Below are 20835 nucleotides of genomic sequence, written 5' to 3'. Positions count from 1 at the left end.
TAATTAGTCGTGAGGATGTTCTTTTTTAAAATTAATTCATGGGATGAGGATATCATTGGCTATGTCAGCATTTATTACCCACCCCTAATTGCCCAGAGGACACAGTTGAGACTCAACCAGCAATGGTTTTATGGTCTGTTAATCCTGGATTTTTATTTATTGAATTCAAATTCTACTATCTGCCATGGCAGGATTTGAACCAGAGCATTATCTGGTCTCTGGATTAACTGCCCAGCTATAACAGCACTAGGCCATTGCCTCCCCCTACTACCCACGTACCATGGATAGCTAAATACGTGATAAACTGGCACATTTTCAAATGTTGGCAAACCTATCTTCTTGTGCTGCCAGGTCTTCAGAATGTAAACACCAGACAAATTTATTCCCCCATCTCTTATTTTCGTTATGGAGAAAGTTGCATTTCTTCATAACCAAACAACTGCACAAGAAGTGCATGTACATCTGGTGGTATAATGGCACGTCTGGGCCAGTAGTTAGGCTACAGCATACAAATTAGAGTAGGAGACTCACTTGGTCAAAATCACTAATGGAGATATGGGGATAAATTATCATCTTTCCAAGATTCTATAAGTCATTCAAAAGTACAATTGAGGCCCAAGCTGGGAAAGTGATCAGCGGGCACAGGACAAAGCATAAATAAGGAAGAAAAGAGATTAGTGGCCCAATATCAAGGAAATTCCAAAACTTTCAATGGGCATTAAAATAGCAAAGAAGAGTTAGAAGGCAAATGGATCAATTAGGGACCTATAAGGGGATTTACAGTTAGAGACAGAGGATACATAGAACATAGAACAGTACAGCACAATACAGGCCCTTCAGCCCATGATGTTTTACTCACCTATTATTCTACTCTAAGATCAAACTACCCTGCATACCCTATATTTTACTATCACCCATGTGCCTCTCCAAGAGTTGCTTAAATGTCCCTAATGTATCTGACTCCACTACCACCACCGGCAGTACATTCCAAGCACCCATCACTCTCTGTATAAAGAACCTACCTCTGACATCTTCCCTATACCTTCCTCCAATCATCTTAAAATTACGCCCCTTGTAATAGTCTGCCCTGGGAAAAAAGTCTCTGGCTATCCACTCCATCTATGCCTCTCATCATCTTGTACACCTCTATCAAGTCACCTCTCATCCTTCTTCGCTCCAATGAGAAAAGACCTAGCTCCCTCAACCTTTCCTCATAAGACCGGTTCTCCAGTCCAGGCAGTATCCCGGTAATTCCCCTCTGCACCCTCTCTAAAGCTTCCACATCCTTCCTATAGTGAGGCGACCAGAACTGAACATGATATTCCAGGTATGATATAACCAGGGCTTTAGAGAGCTGCAGCATAATCTCGCACCTCTTATACTCAATTCCCCTGAATAAGAAGCCGTAACACACCATATGCCTTCATTATAACTCTGTTAGATTGGGTGGCAACCTTGAGGGTTCTAGGGACATGGACCTCAAGATCCCTCTGTTCCTCCACAATGCTAAGAATCCTGCCATTAACGCCGTATTCTGCATTCAAATTTGACCTTCCAAAACGAATCATTTCACACGTTTCCCGGTTGAATTCCATCTGCCAATTCTTTGCCCAGCTCTGCATCTTGTTAATGTCCCCTTGCACCCTACAATAGCCCTCCACACTATCCACACTCCACTAACTTCATGTCGTCAGCAAACTTACTAACCCACCCTTCCACTGCCTCATCCAAGTCTTTTATAAAGATTATAAACAGCAGAGATCCCAGAACAGATCCCTGTGGAACACCACGAGTCACCAAGCTCCAGGCTGAATACTTTCCATCTACTGCCATCCTGCCTTCTGTTGGACAGCCATTTTTGTATCCAGACAGCCAGATTTCTCTGAATCCCATGCCTCCTTACTGTCTGAAAGATCCTACCATGGGGAGCCTTATCAAATGCCTTGCTAAAATCCATACACATCCCATCCACTGCTCTACCTTCATCAATGTGTTTTGTCACATCCTCAAAGAATTCAATAAGGCTTTTGAAGCGTGACCTGCCCCTCACAAAGCCATGCTGACTATTTCTAATCAAACTGTGCATTTCCAAATAATCATTAACATTATCTCTCAGAACCCTCTCTAATAATTTGCATGAAAAAGGGAATAGCATTTGCCACTCTTCAATCACGTGGTACTACTCCAGTAGACAATGAGGACGCAAAGATCATCACCAAATGTGCAGCAATATCTACCCTCGCTTCCCGTAGAAACCTTGGGTATATCCCGTCTGGCCCAGGGTATTTCCATCCCTACCCTTGTCTGCTTTCTGGAGAGACCACTCTCTCCGTGACTCCCTTGTTCGCTCCACACTGCCCTCCAACCCCACCACACCCGGCACCTTCCCCTGCAACCGCAGGAAATGCTACACTTGCCCTCACACCGCCTCCCTCACCCCTATCCCAGGCCCCAAAGTGACTTTCCATATTAAGCAGAGGTTCACCTGCACATCTGCCAATGTGGTATACTGTATCCATTGTACCCGGTGTGGCTTCCTCTCCATTGGGGAAACCAAGCAGAGGCTTGGGGACTGCTTTGTAGAACACCTCCGCTCGGTTCGCAATAAACAACTGCACCTCCCAGTTGCTAACCATTTCCACGTCCCCTCCCATTCTTTAGATGATATGTCCATCATGGGCCTCCTGCAGTGCCACAATGATGCCACCCGAAGGTTGCAGGAACAGCAACTCATATTCCGCTTGGGAACCCTGCAGCCCAATGGTATCAATGTAGACTTCACCCGCTTCAAAATCTCCCCTTCCCCCAACGCATCCCAAAATCAGCCCAGTTTGTCCCCTCCCCCCCACTGCACCACACAACCAGCCCAGCTCTTCCCCTCCACCCACTGCATCCCAAAACCAGTCCAGCCTGTCTCTGCTTCCCTAACCTGTTCTTCCTCTCACCCAGCCCTTCCTCCCACCTCAAGCCGCACCTCCATCTCCTACCTACTAACCTCATCCCACCTCCTTGACCTGTCCGTCTTCCCTGGACTGACCTATCCCCTCCCTACCTCCCCACCTATACTCTCCTCTCCACCTATCTTCTTTTGTCTCCATCTTCGGTCCGCCTCCCCCTCTCTCCCTATTTACTCCGGAACCCTCAACCCATCCCCCTCTCTGATGAAGGGTCTAGGCCCGAAACGCCAGCTTTTGTGCTCCTAAGATGCTGCTGGGCCTGCTGTGTTCATCCAGCCTCACATTTTATTATCTTGGATTCTTCAGCATCTGCAGTTCCCATTATCACTATTACTTATCTATCCATGTGTTTTTCAAAATTTCTAGCGCATCCTCCTTCCTAACATCAAAATGTTCGAGCATATCAGCCTATTTCATGCTGTCATCACAAATGTCAAGGTCCCTAAGTATTCATTAAAGACCTCCCTTACCTCCTCTGCCTCCACACACAAGTTCACTCCACTGTCCCTGATCAGCCCTACCCTCACTCTGGCCATCCTCTTGTCCTTCACATCAGTATGGAATGCCTTGGGGTTTTCCTTAATCCTACCAATTTTACAATTTTTAGTCCCCTTCTGGCTCTCTAATCCATTCTTCAGTTCCTGCCTGGCTACCTTGTCACCCTCTGGAGCCCCGTCCTACCCTTGCTTCCTCAACCTTAAATAAGCTTCCTTCTTCCTCTTGACTAGATGTTCCACTAGATGTACAGCTGAGATATTAAATGAATATATTGCATTTGCCTTTCACAAGATAGGAGATTTCCAGGTCATGGTGAAAGAGATGACAACTCAGCCACAACAAGTGTTTAAAATTGACTAGGAGGCCCTGGGTATGCTATCTGAATGTAAAATTGGTTAAGTCAAAAATCGGGCAAAACTAGGTTTAAGTCCAACAGGCTTATTTGAAATCACAAGCTTTCGAAGTGCTCATAAAAGCTTGCAATTTTAAATAAACCTGTTGGATTTTAACCTGGTGTTGTGTGACTTCTGAATTTATCCACTGCAGTCCAATGCCATCACCTCCATTATAAAAATGATTGGGCTTCAGGACTGGATCAGATGCATCAAAAGATCCTCAGCGAAGAGTTAGTGGTCATTGCAGAAACATTGGAAGATGTTTTTAGTCTTTGTTAGATGGAAAAATGGTGCCTGGGGAATAGAGAATTGCAAATGTTATATCCTTGTTCAAAAATCAGTAAAAGGATAAGCTCAACACTAGAGAGACAAAATCAGAAATTGCTGGAAAAGCTCAGCAGGTTTGGTAGCATCTGCAGAGAGAAATCGGAGTTAATGTTGCGGGTCACGTGACCCTTTCTCAGAGCAACTCAACAGTTACAGCCAAACCTCAGCAGTGGAAAATTACAAGAAACAATAACATGCGACAAAGTTACATGACATATACAGGTTAAATAATGCCAGTATGGATTTCTTAAGGGAAAATTGTGGTTAACAAATTTGCTAGAGTTTTTTGAAGAGGTAAGATAAGAGTTTGATAAAATTAATGCTGTTGATGTGGCATTCATGAACTTTGAAAAGACATTTGATACAAGGCATACAACAGACTTGTCAGCAAAATCATAGCTGATGGAATGAAATGAACAGTAGTAAGATGAACGTAAATTTGCCAAAGTGACAGGAAACAGATATTAGTACATGCTTTTCGGACTAGGGAAATATTTATAGCGGAGTTCCCTAGATGTCAGTGTTGGGGCCCTCGCTTTTCCAGATTCATACTAATGACTTAGACATTCGGTGTAGAGGGCTCAATTTCCAAATTCACGGATGATTTGCACTGACAGAAGGATAGTGAAGTACTAGTAAATAACATGTATAAGATAATGGAGTGGGTGGACAAGCAGCAGATGAAATTCGATGCAAAGAAAACTGAATTGATTAATTTCTGTAAGAAAAACATGGAGAGACAATGTAAGGTGTACAACTCTAAAGGGAAGAGTCTTGTAGCGCAGTGTTGGTGTCTCTCCGTCTGAGCAGGAGATTCAGTCCCATCTGCTGCAGAAGAGTATCATTGTACAAATGGGCAAGTTGGTTAAAAATATCCACAACTCTAAAGGAGTGCATGAGCAGAGGGACCGGGGTGCATATGTGCTTAAGTCATTGAAAGTAGCAGGACAGGCCAAGAAACTAGTTGATGTGCAGACAGTATCTTAAAACCTTATTACTATAGGAATAGTGTATAAAGACAAAGAGGAGTTACTTTAAACTTGTATTATATGCTAGTTTGCCTTCAGCTTGAGTTTTATGTCCATTTATAGCTGTGGACTTCTAAAGAAAATGTGAAGGCTTTGGAGCCAATACAGAAAGAATTTAAGAGACTGGTTCCAGGCATGAAGTACTTCAGTAATCAAGACAGATTGGAGATGTTAGAGTGATAATGGGAACTGCAGATGCTGGAGAATCCAAGATAATAAAGTGTGAAGCTGGATGAACACAGCAGGCCAAGCAGCATCTCAGGAGCACAAAAGCTGATGTTTCGGGCCTAGACCCTTCATCAGAGAGGGGGATGGGGAGAGAGTTCTGGAATAAATAGGGAGAGAGGGGGAGGCGGACCGAAGATGGAGAGAAAAGAAGATAGGTGGAGAGGAGAGTATAGGTGAGGAGTGATAATGGAACTGCAGATGCTGGAGAATCCAAGATAATAAAGTGTGAAGCTGGATGAACACAGCAGGCCAAGCAGCACCTCAGGAGCACAAAAGCTGATGTTTGGGGCCTAGACCCTTTCTAGGCCCGAAACGTCAGCTTTTGTGCTCCTGAGATGCTGCTTGGCCTGCTGTGTTCATCCAGCTTCACACTTTATTATCTTGGAGATGTTAGAGCTGTTTTCTTCGAGGAAATGTTTGAGAGGAGATTTGTTTGAAAAATTCAAACTCCACAAAAGAATCTCTACAAAGTTGTTAGGGACAAACTGTTCTCATTCATGAAAGGACAGAATGTGAAGGGGACACAGTTTTAATGCCATCAGCAAAAAAAGCGCAAAATCGTTCCAAGAGAAAAGATTTTTTTATGCAACAAGTAGTTATTTTCAGAAGCAGTGCTAGAGAATGTGTTGGAGGCAAGTTCATCTATGCATTCATAACAGAATTAGAGCGTATCTGAAAAGGATTATGAGCAGCAGGCACAGGAGAATGGCATTCAGTAAACTGCATATTTGGAGAGCCAGTGCAGACACTGCAACAATTTTGTCATTTTGAAATTTAAAAGTTTCAGACAAGCTGGAACTACAGAAAACTGGACAGGAGAGTTTTGAAAATCCAGCCTGAAGATAAGAACACACTGCAAAAGATGGAGGTAGGTAGAGAAAACATCTGCATTTGAATAGTGTGGTGAACTTTTGAACAGACCACAATATTCCCAAACCCACCTCTGCACCGACCTCAACAATGAAGAAGGCTGACAGATCCCTCATCCTCAAGGATTAGCACCCACGATAATTCACCTGTATTAAAGCCATTGTTAGGGCTGCCAATGACTGAAGCAGCATAAAATCGTAGAAAATGGGTCTGAGTTGATACAAAATGGCTGAGAAAGATATTTAGCTGAAACAGCAGCTTGCAAAATTTGCTATTTAAAATCAAACTATGAGCTAGAGTAATTAGATGCCTTCATAAAGGGAGTATATCCAAGCTAACTAGATAAACCTAACATAAAAATGGTCTTGTGAAAGAATACAATGGGCTCATTACACAGAAGTAGATATCATAGAATCAGAGAGCCAACTGCATTGAATATATAGAATATATTGGTCCAACTTGTCTATGCTGACCAAATTTCCAAAATTAAACTAGTCCCACTTGCCTGCATTGTGAAGTTGGGTATAGTACTTGTGGACTGGAAGGCAGGACGTTAGGATTTGATTTTTATAAAATTGTAGAGGGGAAGGATGCGCAGTCCCTTTAAAAGATGATGTGTTTTTTCTAGGCTTGGAGATTTTTTAAAAATGTGCAGATGCACAGAGAGCTCTTGAAATTGAAACATTGTAGTAAAAGGCTGATGGTTAGAAATCCAGGCAATAGTCTTGCTTTGTTAGCAGAGATGTTTGTGTACAGAACCATGGTGAACATGTTAAATGATGTAGCAAAGCATAGCCATATATTGTACTCCATACTCTGTTGTACTCCATGGGCTGAATGGCCTGCTTCTGTGCTGTAGTGATTCTAGGATTCTATATTGCTTTGAAAGATGTATATAATGTGATTCAATAAGAAGGATTGTGAAGGCCCAAGGATATAGAGTGGATGTTGGGAAGATGTTTCCATTGATAGGAAAGACTAGTTCCCCGGGCCACAGCCTCAAAGGAAACACCATTTAGAACAGAGATAAGGAGAAACCTCTTTAGCCAGAGAGTGGTGAATCTATGGAATTCATCTGCCACAGAAGGCTGTGGAGGCCAGGACATTGAGTATTTTTAAGATGTAGATACATCGGTTCGGGTTATGGGGAGAAACTGGGAGAATGGGTTTGAGAAACTTGTCAGCCATAATTGAATAGTGAAGCAGACTCGATGGGCTGACTGGCTTAACTTCTGCTCCTCTGACTTATGGTCTTATAATTGATAAAGGGTTCTAGCATATACGCTGAGATTGTGGGATGACCTAAAGCTATCGGTGGACTGATCAGTCACATGATTAACCCGATTGAATTCAATCAGGTAACAATATGATTAGTTTGTTACCGGCTAAAAGCAAATGTATAAAAAGTGTATGTTTCAGTGTGGTCAGCAGTGAAGCACCTGGACTACCCGAGGCTTTCTCCCCACAAAACAGTAAGACTCTTTTGCAATTAAGTGGACTTTGAGTGTTGTGATATACAATGGATACTGCAAAGTTGTATTCCTTAATTTAGGCACAAAATGTATGGAGCTAGGCAAACCTTTGCTTCACCCAACTCAATCCCTTAAATTACGTAGATAGGAGGAACTGCAGATGCTGGAGAATCTGAGATAACAAGGTGTGGAGCTGGATGAACACAGCAGGCCGAGCAGGAAGGCTAACGTTTGAGGCCTAGGCCCTTCTCTGCCTTTTGCCACTTCAGGATATCCCAAACTTTAAAACCAATTAGGTACCAGTGGAAAAACAATCAATGCACAGAAATCTAAAATAAATGCTCAGCAGGTATGGCAGTAGCAAAGACTTAGAATAACTGAGCTCAGATTTCAGGCCTTCTTTAGAACAAGAGTCACTGACCTGAAACATTAATTGATTCTCCGTCTCCAAGAATGCTTGCATGAGTACTGCTGAGAAACTTGGTTACTTTCTAAATCAAGGAAACCTGACAATCAATTTACACAAAAGGAACTTCTGGCATTAATAAAAATATTTTATTAAATAGTGCTTATTGAAGGTTGTGTACTCGGACACGAATATTCTCCACTGCAATAAAACATCCACATGGCATTTTGTCATTGTATGACCTTAATGACTCCCCAGAAGGTACATTTTGATTTCACAGACGCCTCCCCCCTGCCCAACCAACACTGGAACGTTCAGCACAGCCCGTCAGCTAAGCGCTCATTTGCGACTGGCTGCTCGACCGCACTCGGTAATTCCCGGAGACCATCGCCTCGGCTCTTTCCAAATGCAGGTGGAGGCGCTCGTCTATTTCCGGATCCACTGGCGGCGTGGGGGAGGCACTCGGTGATTTCCGGAACACTCCGGAGGCGTGGGGGAGGCTCTCGGTAATTTCCGCAAAGAGAAGTGGGGGAAGGCAAAGGAAGCAACCGACACACGGCGCCATTTTGTATGTTCACTGTCGGCGGCGGTTGGTACTTAAACCTCTGGTAATCCGGCAATGGACGGGTAGGTACTGTTAGACACTGGGGAAACGTGCACGTGTATGTTAAAACTGCTATACGTCTCTGGTACGTTTAATTAATCACAGTCAGTTTGCTGCGCCGGGTATGAGGTCCCGGAATATAAATATTCGGGCCGAGCACGATGATTTTTGAGTCTGTATAATTGTGAATGTCGTGGCGTCTGGCGGGAACTGAGGCGTGATTCTTCTTCTTCTTCTTCTTCTTCTTCTTCTTCTTCTTCTTCGCTGGGTAAGGTGTATGGCCCTTCAAGTCAAGGGGAAAAAAAACAGAAACAAAAGTAATAAAGCCGGGATGAAGTGGCTGCTTGGTATCGTGAACATTGTTCGTACTGGGCCGGCTCCCTAACCGCCCGCCCTCTTTCTTCCCCGCAATACAGGGACTCACTCCATCAAAGACTAGACATTGGAAAACCCTAATGACTGTCGGTCTCTTCCCATCTGCTCTATGTGTTTTCCCGTAAATAAACCATTTAAACAGATTCTGCTTCATTTTCATAGTTACTCGTACTGCTTCCGCCCCTTTTTGGTTTTGTAAAGGGAATTTTTAAAAAAAATTAGCGTCAAAACCTTCGGATGGAACAGTTAATGACAAGGAGAGGGATGTGATATTTGAAAGAACGTCAGGCATATGGAGAACGGGTCTTCAGCCATGGCTCCGAGCCAGAATGTGCAGTCAGCAGTTCTGTTTTATAAAAGCTATAATAAACAGCGAGCGCACACATACAAAAAAAATTAATGCCTAGTAGTTTACTGAGTATCTTTTACTGTTGAATCAATAGTAACTGGGCGTTTTGATTGGGATATGAATGAAATTCTGGTTTTACAATATGATGTCTTCCTCTTACAGCATTCTTACTGATGTTACAGTTGGCATAAAGGTAGGTGTCAAACAATTTGTTTATGTATTTGTAGTTTTTTCTACTTGTGAATCTGCAAAGGACTCAAAATAGATCATTTAAAGTGGATATGTGAATTGTGGCCTGTGGTTCAGTATACCCCATAATGCAAATGCATCTGCCCATTAGAACTTAGTGATTATTGTTCAGTAGTTGCTGGCCCTTATTTGCCAGCTCATATTCTAAAGAATTTGAGGTAAGTTGAAATTAGTAAGGCTTGGATCACTTGCATTAGAAAATTCGTAATGGTTAGGGTACAATCCCTGTGCCTAATGTAAAAATAAATTTTGTTTACTTGTGGGTAAGACCAGCCAGAATTGGAACTTGAACTGAGGGAATGTGAATGTTAAAATTATTTAGCAATTCAGTTGAATTTGTTATGTTATTGCAATCTGCAAGTTCAGTAATTCAACTTGATGCCTTTAGTAATATTACTCCTACTTCACCTCCAGCACTGTTCTAGTTCTTTCGTTTGTCATTATAAAATGAAACCGCATGGGAAAAGTCCATTACTTTCCATCATGCTCGAAAGAGATATTCAGTGAATCTCCTGCCCTTTTCCCCTGACCCCTCTCAATTTTATTATTGTTCCTTTTAAGTATTAATATTGAATTTGTATTTACTGCCCTTTTTCACTGGCTTTTGGTTCTTTTGCCATCTTGAACCTCTTCTGATAATGACCCTTTTGCTGGCATGTTTTTCCTTATTTACTCATTTGTGATTTTGAACACTACTTTACACCCCACCACCCCCATCCTCTGAGACAAACAACTCTACCTTTTTCTAGTTTTCCTCCATAGCTGAAGTCCGCCCCCTGCTTACAATTCCAGAAAACTGTCTTCTCCAAGGCCAGAATTGGATAGAACATCCGGTTCAGTCCGAGTTAGTGTTTTATCATGGTTTAGTATGTTTTTGAAGTTTATTTCTCTAATAAATTGTGTTTTCAACATGCCATGCTACCTCAAAAAAACTAAGCGTCGCCATGCCATTTGTAGCAGTTTTATTTATGTTAAAATCATATACATTTAAAATATTATTGACCTTTGCTCATGTTGATATTATATTAAAAAATTGAAAGTACTGTACTCCATTCTTTGTTTTCAGATTGTATTTGTTGTTATTTCTTCTTCAAGAAATCACATTGGCAAACATATGAGTAACTTAGCCTGGAGTAGGCAAAAATAACAGCTGTTACCGACAAGTCTTTACGATTTTGAGCCTATGCATTCATATCTGGAAATCTGTTTATTTTCTTTATTGGCAACTTGAAAAATATTTGGGGTAAGTTGCTGGAAATGGGAAGATGACTAAGTTTATTACATGAACCACTATGCAAAATAACTAGCTTGATTTATTGTCATGTGGACTCAGGTAAACTGAAAAGTGTTGTTTTGCCTACTCTACAGACAGTTTGCTACCCGAGACACACTTGTATGGTACAGAACAGAGTGCAGAATACAGTATTACAGCTGTAGAGAAGGAGCAGAGGGAGAGATCAACATTAATATTTGAGAGGTCTGTTCAAAAGTCTGTGGTGAAGAAGCTGTTCTTGAATCTGTTTGTACGTATTCAAACTTTTGTCTTCTGTCCAACGCAAGAGTGTAACTAGGGCTGGAAGGGTCTCTGATTTATGTTGGTAGCTTTCCTGAGGAGGCTGGAAGTGTAGATGGAGCCATTCGATGGATGCTTGGTTTGCCTGATGGACTGGGCTGTGTCCATGACTCTAGTTTCTTGTGAACTTGGGAAGAACAGTTGCCATACTGCACTGATGTTTCCAGATAGGATGGTTTCTATGTTGCATCTATAAAAATTGGTAAGCGCCTTTGTGGAAATGCTGAATTTCTTTAACCTCCTGAAGAAGTAGAGAACAGATTTTTGGAGATCATCACTCCCAGGAACGTGACATTCTTCACTACCTATATCTCAGCAACTTTGCAAACAGCAGCTTGCCCTCCATTTAGCTTCCTGAAGTCAATGACCAGCTCCATTTGTCTTGCAGATGTTGATGGCGAGCTTGCTGTCTTTATACCATGCTGAGTACTCAATCTCTTTTTCCTGTACTCTGTCTTGTCATTGTTTAAGATCCGACCTAAAATAGTGGTGCTGTCAGCAAACTTGTAATTGGTGTTGGGGTGGAATTTTGTTACGCATACTTGGTATAAGGAGTACAGGGGGCTGACTGCCGAGCCTTGTGGGGCTCGGTGTTGAGAATTATCGTGGAGGTGGTGTTTGTTGCTTTTTGTTACTGATCACTATCTATGTGGTCTACACTTCAGGAAGTTGAAGATCAACTTATTGAGGGCGTGGCTGAGACCTAGGTCACAGTCCGCTGATTCCTCAGCAATAAACCCAAACAAACAGACAAAACGGGCTCAGAAACCATAACCACTCTCCCCTACATCAAAGACGTTTCCGAAATGACTGCCAGACTACTCGGACCTCTTGGCATCAGGGTAGCCCACAAACCCACCAACACACTAAAACAGCATCTAATGAACTTAAAAGACCCTATACAGACAACAAATAAAACGAACGCCATCCACAAAATACCTTGCAAGAACTGTGACAAACACGACATTGGACAAACAGGCAGAAAGCTAGCCACCAGGATACATGAACATCAACTAGCCACAAAATGACATGACCCACTATCACTCGTATCCTTACATACAGATGAGGAAGGACACTACTTTGATTGGGACAACACATCCATCCTAGGACAAGCCAAACAGAGACACGCACGAGAATTCCTAGAAGCATGGCATTCCAACCGGAACTCCATCAACAAACACATTGATTTGGAGCCAATCTACGATCCCCTGAGAAAAAGAACAGGAAATGACATCACCAATGCAGGAAATGACATCACCAATCCAAGGAAACCTAACCAGATAAATAGAAAGTGGGACATAACACCAGTGCTTCGTCGGAGGCTCACTGATGATGTTACCTAGTATGGTGACCAAACGTCTGGGAACGAACCTTCCAGCTCAGCGAGCAAACTCACATCCAGGACCTAGGTCTCAGTTTGGGTTTGTTTGGAATTATGAAGAAGTGCAAAATTACAGGACTCCTTACAAATCTTTCACAACATGTAGGAATAGACTATTCTCATTTGGTGTCTTGCAGTCTTTACCAAATTTATGCTTATTCACTGATCGTCTTGAAGGACAAGAACATTGAGAAGAGGAATAACACAGTCTGAACATGGCAGGCCGAGGAGCAGGAAAGTTTTACATTTCGGTCAGGACCCTTCAGAAATTGATTTCAGAAGAAGGGTCCCGACCTGAAATGTAAAACTTTCCTGCTCCTCTGCTGCTTGGCCTGCTGTGTTCATCCAGCTTCACACTGTTATCTCAGATTCTCCAGCATCAGCAGTTCCTGTTATCTCTGTAACATTTGAGAAGAGGCATTCTTGGTCTGGAAAAAGTACCTAAAGGTACTTTAGACTGGACCTGCAGTTGGGATTGAGGGGAACCAACGACAGAAGAAAATCCTTAGCATCATCATTACTGATTTTTACGTGTAGAAGATGTACCAGTAGGCATGACCATCATGCCATTCTTGAAGAGATGAAGTCCTGCCTTCACACTGAAAGTACCCTGGTATCATGTTGCGTGGCAGCTATCACTGTGCTGAATGGGCTAGGTTTAGAACAGATCTAACAACTCAAGATTCGACGATCGTGAGGTGTGGTATTGAAACACGTTCTGTAAGCTCATGGCCTGGCATGTTCTATTTCTGTCATGGATACCAAGTCATGTAGGAGATGAATCCTGTTTAAATGAAGAGTCTAGGAGGACGTACCTCAAGCAGCGCCATGCAGGTGTACAAATGATAACTTCCTGGATCAAAATATTGGAAATGGCTTATTAACACCACTGTGGTATATTTGCACTATGCTTTCAGCAGCTGTTAAAGAAAGGGGAGGACAATAAACACAGGCCTACCCAGTGTTGCCCACGCCACTTGAATGAATAAAAGCGCTTACAAAGATCTGGGGGTAATAGGAACTATAGATGTTGGAGAATGAGGTAACCAGCTGTAAAGCTGGATGAACACAGCAGGCCAAGCAGCCTCAGAGGAGCAGGAAGGCTGTCGTTTCGGACCGAGACCCTTCATCAGAAATGGGGGGGGTGGGGAGGGGGGAGGAGAATGGGATCCTGGATCGTCCCCGCCTCCCTAACCTGTCAGTCCTTTCTTCCACCTATCCACTCCTCTCACCTCAACCCCCACCCATACCTCCTAGCTGCCAGTTTCACCCCCACCTCCTTGACCTGTCCGTCTCCTCTCCACCTATCTGTTCCTTTTTTATCCATCTTCCATCTGTCTTCCCCCTCCCCTATTTATTTCCCCCCTAACCTATGCCCTCTAGTTTTGTTCCCCCCCCCAAAAAAAAACTATTCTGTGTGATCTAACCTTGTCCTTTAGGAAAGGAAATTCCAGTCCATACCTGGTCTAGTCTGCATGTGACTCCAGACCCATTGCAAGGCGGCTGACCACTAACCACTCTCTGGGGATTTAGCAATCGGCAACAAATGCTGGTTTTGCCAGTGATGCCCACATCCTGTGAATGAATTTAAAAATCATTGTATTTTGTGCAAATTGTACAAAATCAGGAATTGCTGGAGAAACTCGGGTCTGGCAGCATCAGTGGAAATTAAGCAGAGTCCATGTTTTGGGTCCAGTGACCGTTCTTCAGATCCATATAATAATTTTTCCCATTTAGGGGAAAAAATGCTTATCTTCATGGCCCTATTATAAAATCAATCGCTGGTTTCAGTTGGAATTCACGGTTCTGCAGTGCTTTTCTACTTACTTATTGTATTTTATAAACCAAATGCTGAGCTTTCTCAGGAGACTTTGGTTTGCTTTCTATCGCTGTTGTTTTGTTCCAGATGAACTGCATAAATTTTAAACCGATGTCAAAGCAGTACCTACTTGGGTCAGGGATTAAATATAAGAATTGGGCATTTTGTCATTATAAGTCTTCATTTGGACAGTCTAGATATGGCTTTTTAAATTACCTAATCCTAGTGGTTTGTATTGGTATTTTGCAAATTGAATTCAGGCAAGTCAAAAGTAACTCACGTCCCTCCGTTTTGTGTTTAATTTTGATTTCCTTTGTCACTTGTCTAAACAGAAATTCTTGTTTACTTAGGCTGTAGCATATTCCCACTTTAAAGAATTCTTCCTCTTGGCAGATCAATTTTTCAGTGCACCATGATGGAGGTGGTATAGTATTTACGTTTTTGGTCTCAATTTTTGTTGTTCACCTGCAGAAACATTACAGTTCTGTTAGAATTTGCAAATTCTAAGTTCAATAATTCTTTTAATTTATGGACTTAAATAGTATTAAGGTTGTTCGGATGTTGCAGTGCAAATAAATTGAAAGTACGTGGACGGCTTTGTTCTGCTCACCTGTGCAACAATGGTGCTATTGTTACAAAATCTGTTTAATACTCTCGATTTGGGATTTTTGTAATACATAAAAACATATGCTGCTTTTTTAATTAAATTTTTGCAATTATGAATAGAACTCTTGTGGCCTGACAGGAAGACTTGTAATAGCTTATTGTTTGTGTTGTTTTGATATGTTGAACTTGAGCACTAACAACTCTTATTTGTCCCCTGAATTTCTTTGTTGTGATTAGGGTGCTTCTGTTGGCTTGTTTTCCGAGGATTAATGTCAGTAAATTTTTGCCAGAATTCAAGCCTGATCCTTCACAATGTCCAGTATGTTTTTTTTTGGCACTTATAAGCCCCTTAGATAGTGAAAAGATTGGCTCAGCTTCAGTGATTTCTGTTATGGTCAAGTAGCATTCTAACCATTTAGCCTTGCAATTGTACCCTTCAGCAAGGTAAAGTGCACTAACAGGCCCTCGAGTAGACGCAAATGTTGTGGATGCTGGGTATCTGAAACTGGACTTTGAAGAAGCTCAGCAAGTCTACCAGCATCTGTGGAGAGAGAAACTGAATTAATGCTTCAGGTCAAGCATGACTGTCTTTCAGAATTTCTCCTCCAGTTCTGAACAAGTTTTATATTGAATTTGAAACTTTTAACTCTGTTTCTCTCTGCACTGCTGCCAAACCTGCTGAGCTTCTCCAGTGTTCTTTGTTTCTGCTAATGCACAATATAACCGAAAGAGCAGAGAGGGGGGGAAAAAAGATGTCCAGAGATTTCTGAAATCTAAGAAGTTGTGGCATTGCAGATGCAAAGAAGTAATGGAGATATTGAATGCCTGAGGCCTGTAGTCTGTTCCTAGTGATTACAAAAGTTGCTGTTTAAAATCGACCCAAACAATGGAGTCATTGAAGCATACTTAAAATTTTACTAAGTTAGTCAAAATAATTTTGAATTTAAAAGGAAGCAGTGCTCCAATTTTGTCATAGCCTTGAGCTTTGCTCGTACTGTTAAATTGAGTGCACAAACTTCCAATACTGTAGAAAATTGGTAGAATGGGTAGTGGAAAAGGAAGAAAAAGCAATATCTGCTCTTATTTTCTGTTCTTGATAAATCTTAATTTTTAAGTTGATATTAGTGACAGAATTAGCCAGCATGAGCTCCTGTATGTCAGTATTGTTGGATTTATATTTAAAAATTAGTACGGTGCATCATGGTACTTGCCTTTTTAAATACACATCTCTCTAGCCTTGGTTTTCATGGTTTTGGTTAGTTCAATGGAAAGAGAATTTTAGAAGTTTTGTCTGATCTGCAGGCCACCATGGCTAGCTAAAAGCTGATCTAAGCCTGGTTGAAATAGCTTCACTTAATCAAAAACTAATGAAATTCCATAATATGCTGTCCATTTAAAGCTTTTCTGTTTTCCCCTCTACTTTTTCCTTTTAAAAAGAACCTTTATCACTCACTAAGTGGATAAATATAGCAGACAACTAGCTTCTTAGATATTTAAATCCGTTTGGATGTTAATTACACATCTTTGGAACAGGTTTCCCAGCTCAGATGTATGGTCACTACCATTACTCCACGAGAGCCCCAGATCTAATTTTGAGTATAAATCATGGATAATTACAGCTATAGAAATGCACTTTTTTTTGGGTTAAAGCTTAGTGTCTACCTTTCCATGGGGAGTAATAGTTGTCACATCTGTTCTGAAGTTAATACATTTTTAATTGCTAATTATTTTCAATTTTTTCAAAACGTTGATAATTTGTATTGTCACCCAAAGCAGTTAGTTGATTAGGTGCACACAGAGGAAAGATTAATTTGCCTAATGTAGTTTCTTTTGAATGTTGGTTCTCTCAACCCCCCCCTCCCCCCAGCAGTTGTAAAGCCAGGACTGAAGGCTTCTGTAATGCTCAATTTGTAAGGTGTATTTTGTTAAGATGAGTTGACACTTTTTTAAAAGCTGAATGCCTGTTGTAATTTGGTTTTGAGGTCAGATTTTTTCAAATAAACTTTTTAAATTTTGAAATGTTTACCTAATATGAATTGTGAATAGGTCAATTTTTAGGATTTCATTTTGGACTTTACTTCTGCATCACCCAACATTAGTTTGTTTCTAAAGCATTTAATTGGTAATGTATCATTTTTGGCTCCTACATTCATGAAGAAGAAATGTTTTCAGCTGACAATGTGTTTCCTTTGTTCGTTATTTCCTTTTTTCGTGGTTCAAGCTATGCATGCTTATGGTGCAGCAGTATCTTTATTTTGAGTTAACTTGTTCATGGACCTGTCAAATGATTTTATTGCCAACCCGAATGGTAATGTTTTAAACACAGCTTCTGTTTTTTTCCCCAATTCGTATATTCTGAATTGATACCCGCTTGGAAAGCAAATACTTTGAGTAACTTTATGCAATCACTACAACAACATTATCTGCAATTATTTAAAGTTGAGTAACTTTTTAAAATGAATTTTATGGTTTGAGTTTATTCCTCTATCAAACTGAATAAGACTGGTTTTTAATTGCAGTTTTAAAAAAAATTAGTCTGTCCTTGGTACTGTTACTTTGCTGTGGCGTAATGTAAAATGAAATCCCAGCCAATTGTGGGGCTGTCATGGATACATACAAAGTTTTGCCATCAGTAAGACTATTGCCAGAATAGGCAAAAACCTTCTTTTTAGCTGACACCGAATATCACCTATCACACATTGATATCTTATGGAACTTTATTTTCTTATGTATCCTTGTTATTGTAGGAGCGTTTATTTTCCCTGCCAGTTTTTAGTTGAATATATTTGGAGCAAGTGCCAGTTCTGAAAGACAGTGAAATTGGAACCATTTATGCTAAATGGGAACACTTCAAGTATAGATTTCAAACCAAGTGGCAGATTTTTTTTTGAATTGTGTTCCTCTAATTTTGGTCTCTTGTGTTCCCAGTTTTAATTGCTGTACCATTGGTGTTCCTGCCATCTGTTGCCAGGCCCAGCAGCTGGAATTCCCTCTTGAGATAACCCTGCTTATCTATTCATTTGCTTCCTTGGAGTTACTTCTTAAAACCTACTTTTTTGGTCATTTAATTTAACACTGAGACATGCAGAGTTATTTTGTTTCTTAATGTTTGTTAAGCTCTATGGGATGTCTTATTATGTTAAGTGCTATATAAATATAGATTTTTTTTTGCTACAATCTTGTGTTGAGTGCAGAATAACTTCTGCATATATTATGTCTGCATTTCTTCTAAACAGGATTAGTATCCTAGTCATCTATTACTACTTCACCTGTAGTCTGCATTTGGCCTTGAACCTCTTCAGGAGATGGATTAGTGTTTATAAATTTTATTCCTAAACAGAATTTATTTTTGACGTACCTATTTTCATTTCATAACTTTTTAAATTAGTATGTAGGTAATATTTCACTATTGTATTCACATGACAGCTGAAACACACAGGAAGATAAACATTTGTAAGATTTGTTGGCTAGAAATTTTTTGCAGTTAGTACTTATTGAGGAAAATGTTCAATTGTTTTTTTTAAACATAATAAGGGAAGTGGGTGTAATTACCTTAATCTTTTCAAGGTATTAAGTGTGATATGATCCCAGTTGCCTTATTACCAGATAAGTCAGATCCTAGATTGAATTCTGGGTTGATTTTTTTTTTTCTTTTGGTTTAACAAAGTGGTTTTTCACTGAAGCACAAGCATGCAATGCTGTAGATTTGGGATTTAAAATAAAACGGAAGTTGATTGCGTAAAAGGAATAAAGCTAGAATATGTAAATAATTTTGTTTATAGTACTTAAAGATCTGGAAGCATGGCATTAATATGATCGAATTTTCCCAACAGTGTCACCCTGCAGTACTCATACATAAGAGAATTCTATTGTCTCTTGCATAGGGTTTGACATTGTGAAAACACAAAGCGCTAGAGATCAGGTGGGTCAGACAGCATCCGTGGAGAGAGAGCAAGTTAATGTTTCGAGTCTAGGTGACTTCTTCAGAGCTCTGTTTGTTTTCAGTCCAGATTCCAGCATCTGCATAATTTGTTCCTGTATAGGGTTGACTTAGTTGTGGCTTCGACTCTGGGTCATGAAAATCTGATGGCATTTTAGTTTGTGATCTAACTTACCTTGAATTTTTCTCACCTTCATATAACCCCTTCTTGTTTTTACCCAAACACTGGTTTTGGTCCAGAGCGTTTATATTAAGCTTCCTACATCATGGTAACCTCTTAACAGTCCTAAGCAACCTCGCTTTTTTTTTAAGGAGCATCTTGTATCCCACACTCAACTTTAGCCAAGACTTGCACAAAAGTGAAACTAAAGCCTTTGTTCATGCTAACTGTGTTTTTCCCCAAAGCCTGGAGTAGCTATTCCCAGAATCTACTATCTGAAAGCCTATGTACTACACTATTTACTTTGTTCACTCCTAAACTCTTCCAATGTAAACAAAACTCTGGAAATCTTCCAGAAAATTTCTCTCAAATACAGTTTTAAAAGAAATCACCGTGACTTCAGAAATACGTAGTTTGTTCATTAAACCTTTTTAAAGCAAACCAAAATCTCATGCCACTGTTTTAAAATTCAAAACTCAAAAGCAAATTTTCTTCATATGTGTATGCGTGTATATAAATCACACATTAGCAAAGCAAATGTATTGAGTGTATATAAAATGTATTTCTGTTCTGTTATGGGTAGAGATCATGCACAGCTCAACAGTTCATGTCTTTGCCATTCAGTAATTTACTTCTCCACACAAGACATCGTGCACCATTTTATCTAATGTGGGTCCAATGATTGCTTCTGTGCATTTAAAAAACAATAATCAAAGAAAACTCGAAGGTTTAAAAACAGAATCTTGTTGAAAAAGAAAAGCCCAAGATAACATAAGAATGTGAAGCTGTATATTTCTTGGCCTGGAAGGTATATGTTTTGGTCACAAATACTATGTTACTCATTATAACACTTAATAGCGCTGTGAATCTCTTAAAGGGCAGTTTGACAAATTTGATATTTAGTTTACATTTCCTCCTGTAAAACATTCTTGTTATTGGAAACTTATCTTTGTACCATACCTGTCAATTTTAGATGTTTGCAACTTAGCCAATTGACTCATTATAAAAATGTTTGCTGTTTGTCTGGATTTCCCAGAACGTAACCGTCGCAAACGATGGGGCCACCTATAACACAGATTCATATAATGCAGTAATGATGATGGATTTTGAGTTTTCTGCATTGGCACTTTGCCTCATTGGTGGATAAGTTGATAAGAATGACATTTTCCAGAACTATCGACCGACAAAATCTAAATATGCGACTAGGATGTAAGAAAAGCAACTACAAACTTGACTGATTTTTCTGAAGCATTTAAGGCTTCAATTGTTGTGGATTGTGGATCATTTACTGCAACTCAGAACTTGATTTCATATCTTTTCAACAAATATGCTGAAGCAACAAGTCATTCTAGAATAATGCTTTTTGAATGTTAAGTGGCTTTTGTATAATTTGCTAAGCTAGATTATTAACACTGTTAAAGATGGGTAACCTAATAAATTTAACCAGCAAAATTTACAAGTTGGGTGGAGGAAATATCGCAACTAAATCAGCAAACTTGTTCATAGGATCCTTTTAAGAGTTAAAGTGGCTAGTAACATTTTTACTTTACATCATCATGTCTTGTTTTTTCAATTAGGTAACAAATTGTTCTTGCAGA

General features: G+C 40.3%; 1 protein-coding gene across 3 annotated transcripts in view; it reads left to right on the top strand.

Moving 5' to 3' along the window:
• The first annotated feature begins 8680 nt into the window (after positions 1-8680).
• LOC125456211 (polypyrimidine tract-binding protein 2) overlaps positions 8681-20835 on the top strand; it is a 60873-nt gene continuing 48718 nt past the window's right edge. For 2 of the 3 annotated variants that reach the window (XM_048539107.2, XM_048539106.2), the window contains exons 1-2: positions 8681-8808; positions 9672-9702. In XM_048539107.2, the coding sequence (XP_048395064.1) occupies positions 8801-8808; positions 9672-9702 (39 nt within the window). In that variant the 5' untranslated portion in view covers positions 8681-8800. Of the gene's footprint in view, positions 8871-9671; positions 9703-20835 lie in introns of all 3 variants that reach the window. The other variant, XM_048539108.2, reaches the window with a different exon arrangement.

The sequence above is a fragment of the Stegostoma tigrinum genome, chromosome 8, assembly GCF_030684315.1.
Source record: "Stegostoma tigrinum isolate sSteTig4 chromosome 8, sSteTig4.hap1, whole genome shotgun sequence".
Taxonomy (NCBI): domain Eukaryota; kingdom Metazoa; phylum Chordata; class Chondrichthyes; order Orectolobiformes; family Stegostomatidae; genus Stegostoma; species Stegostoma tigrinum.
This window is presented reverse-complemented; position numbering and strand designations above follow the sequence as displayed.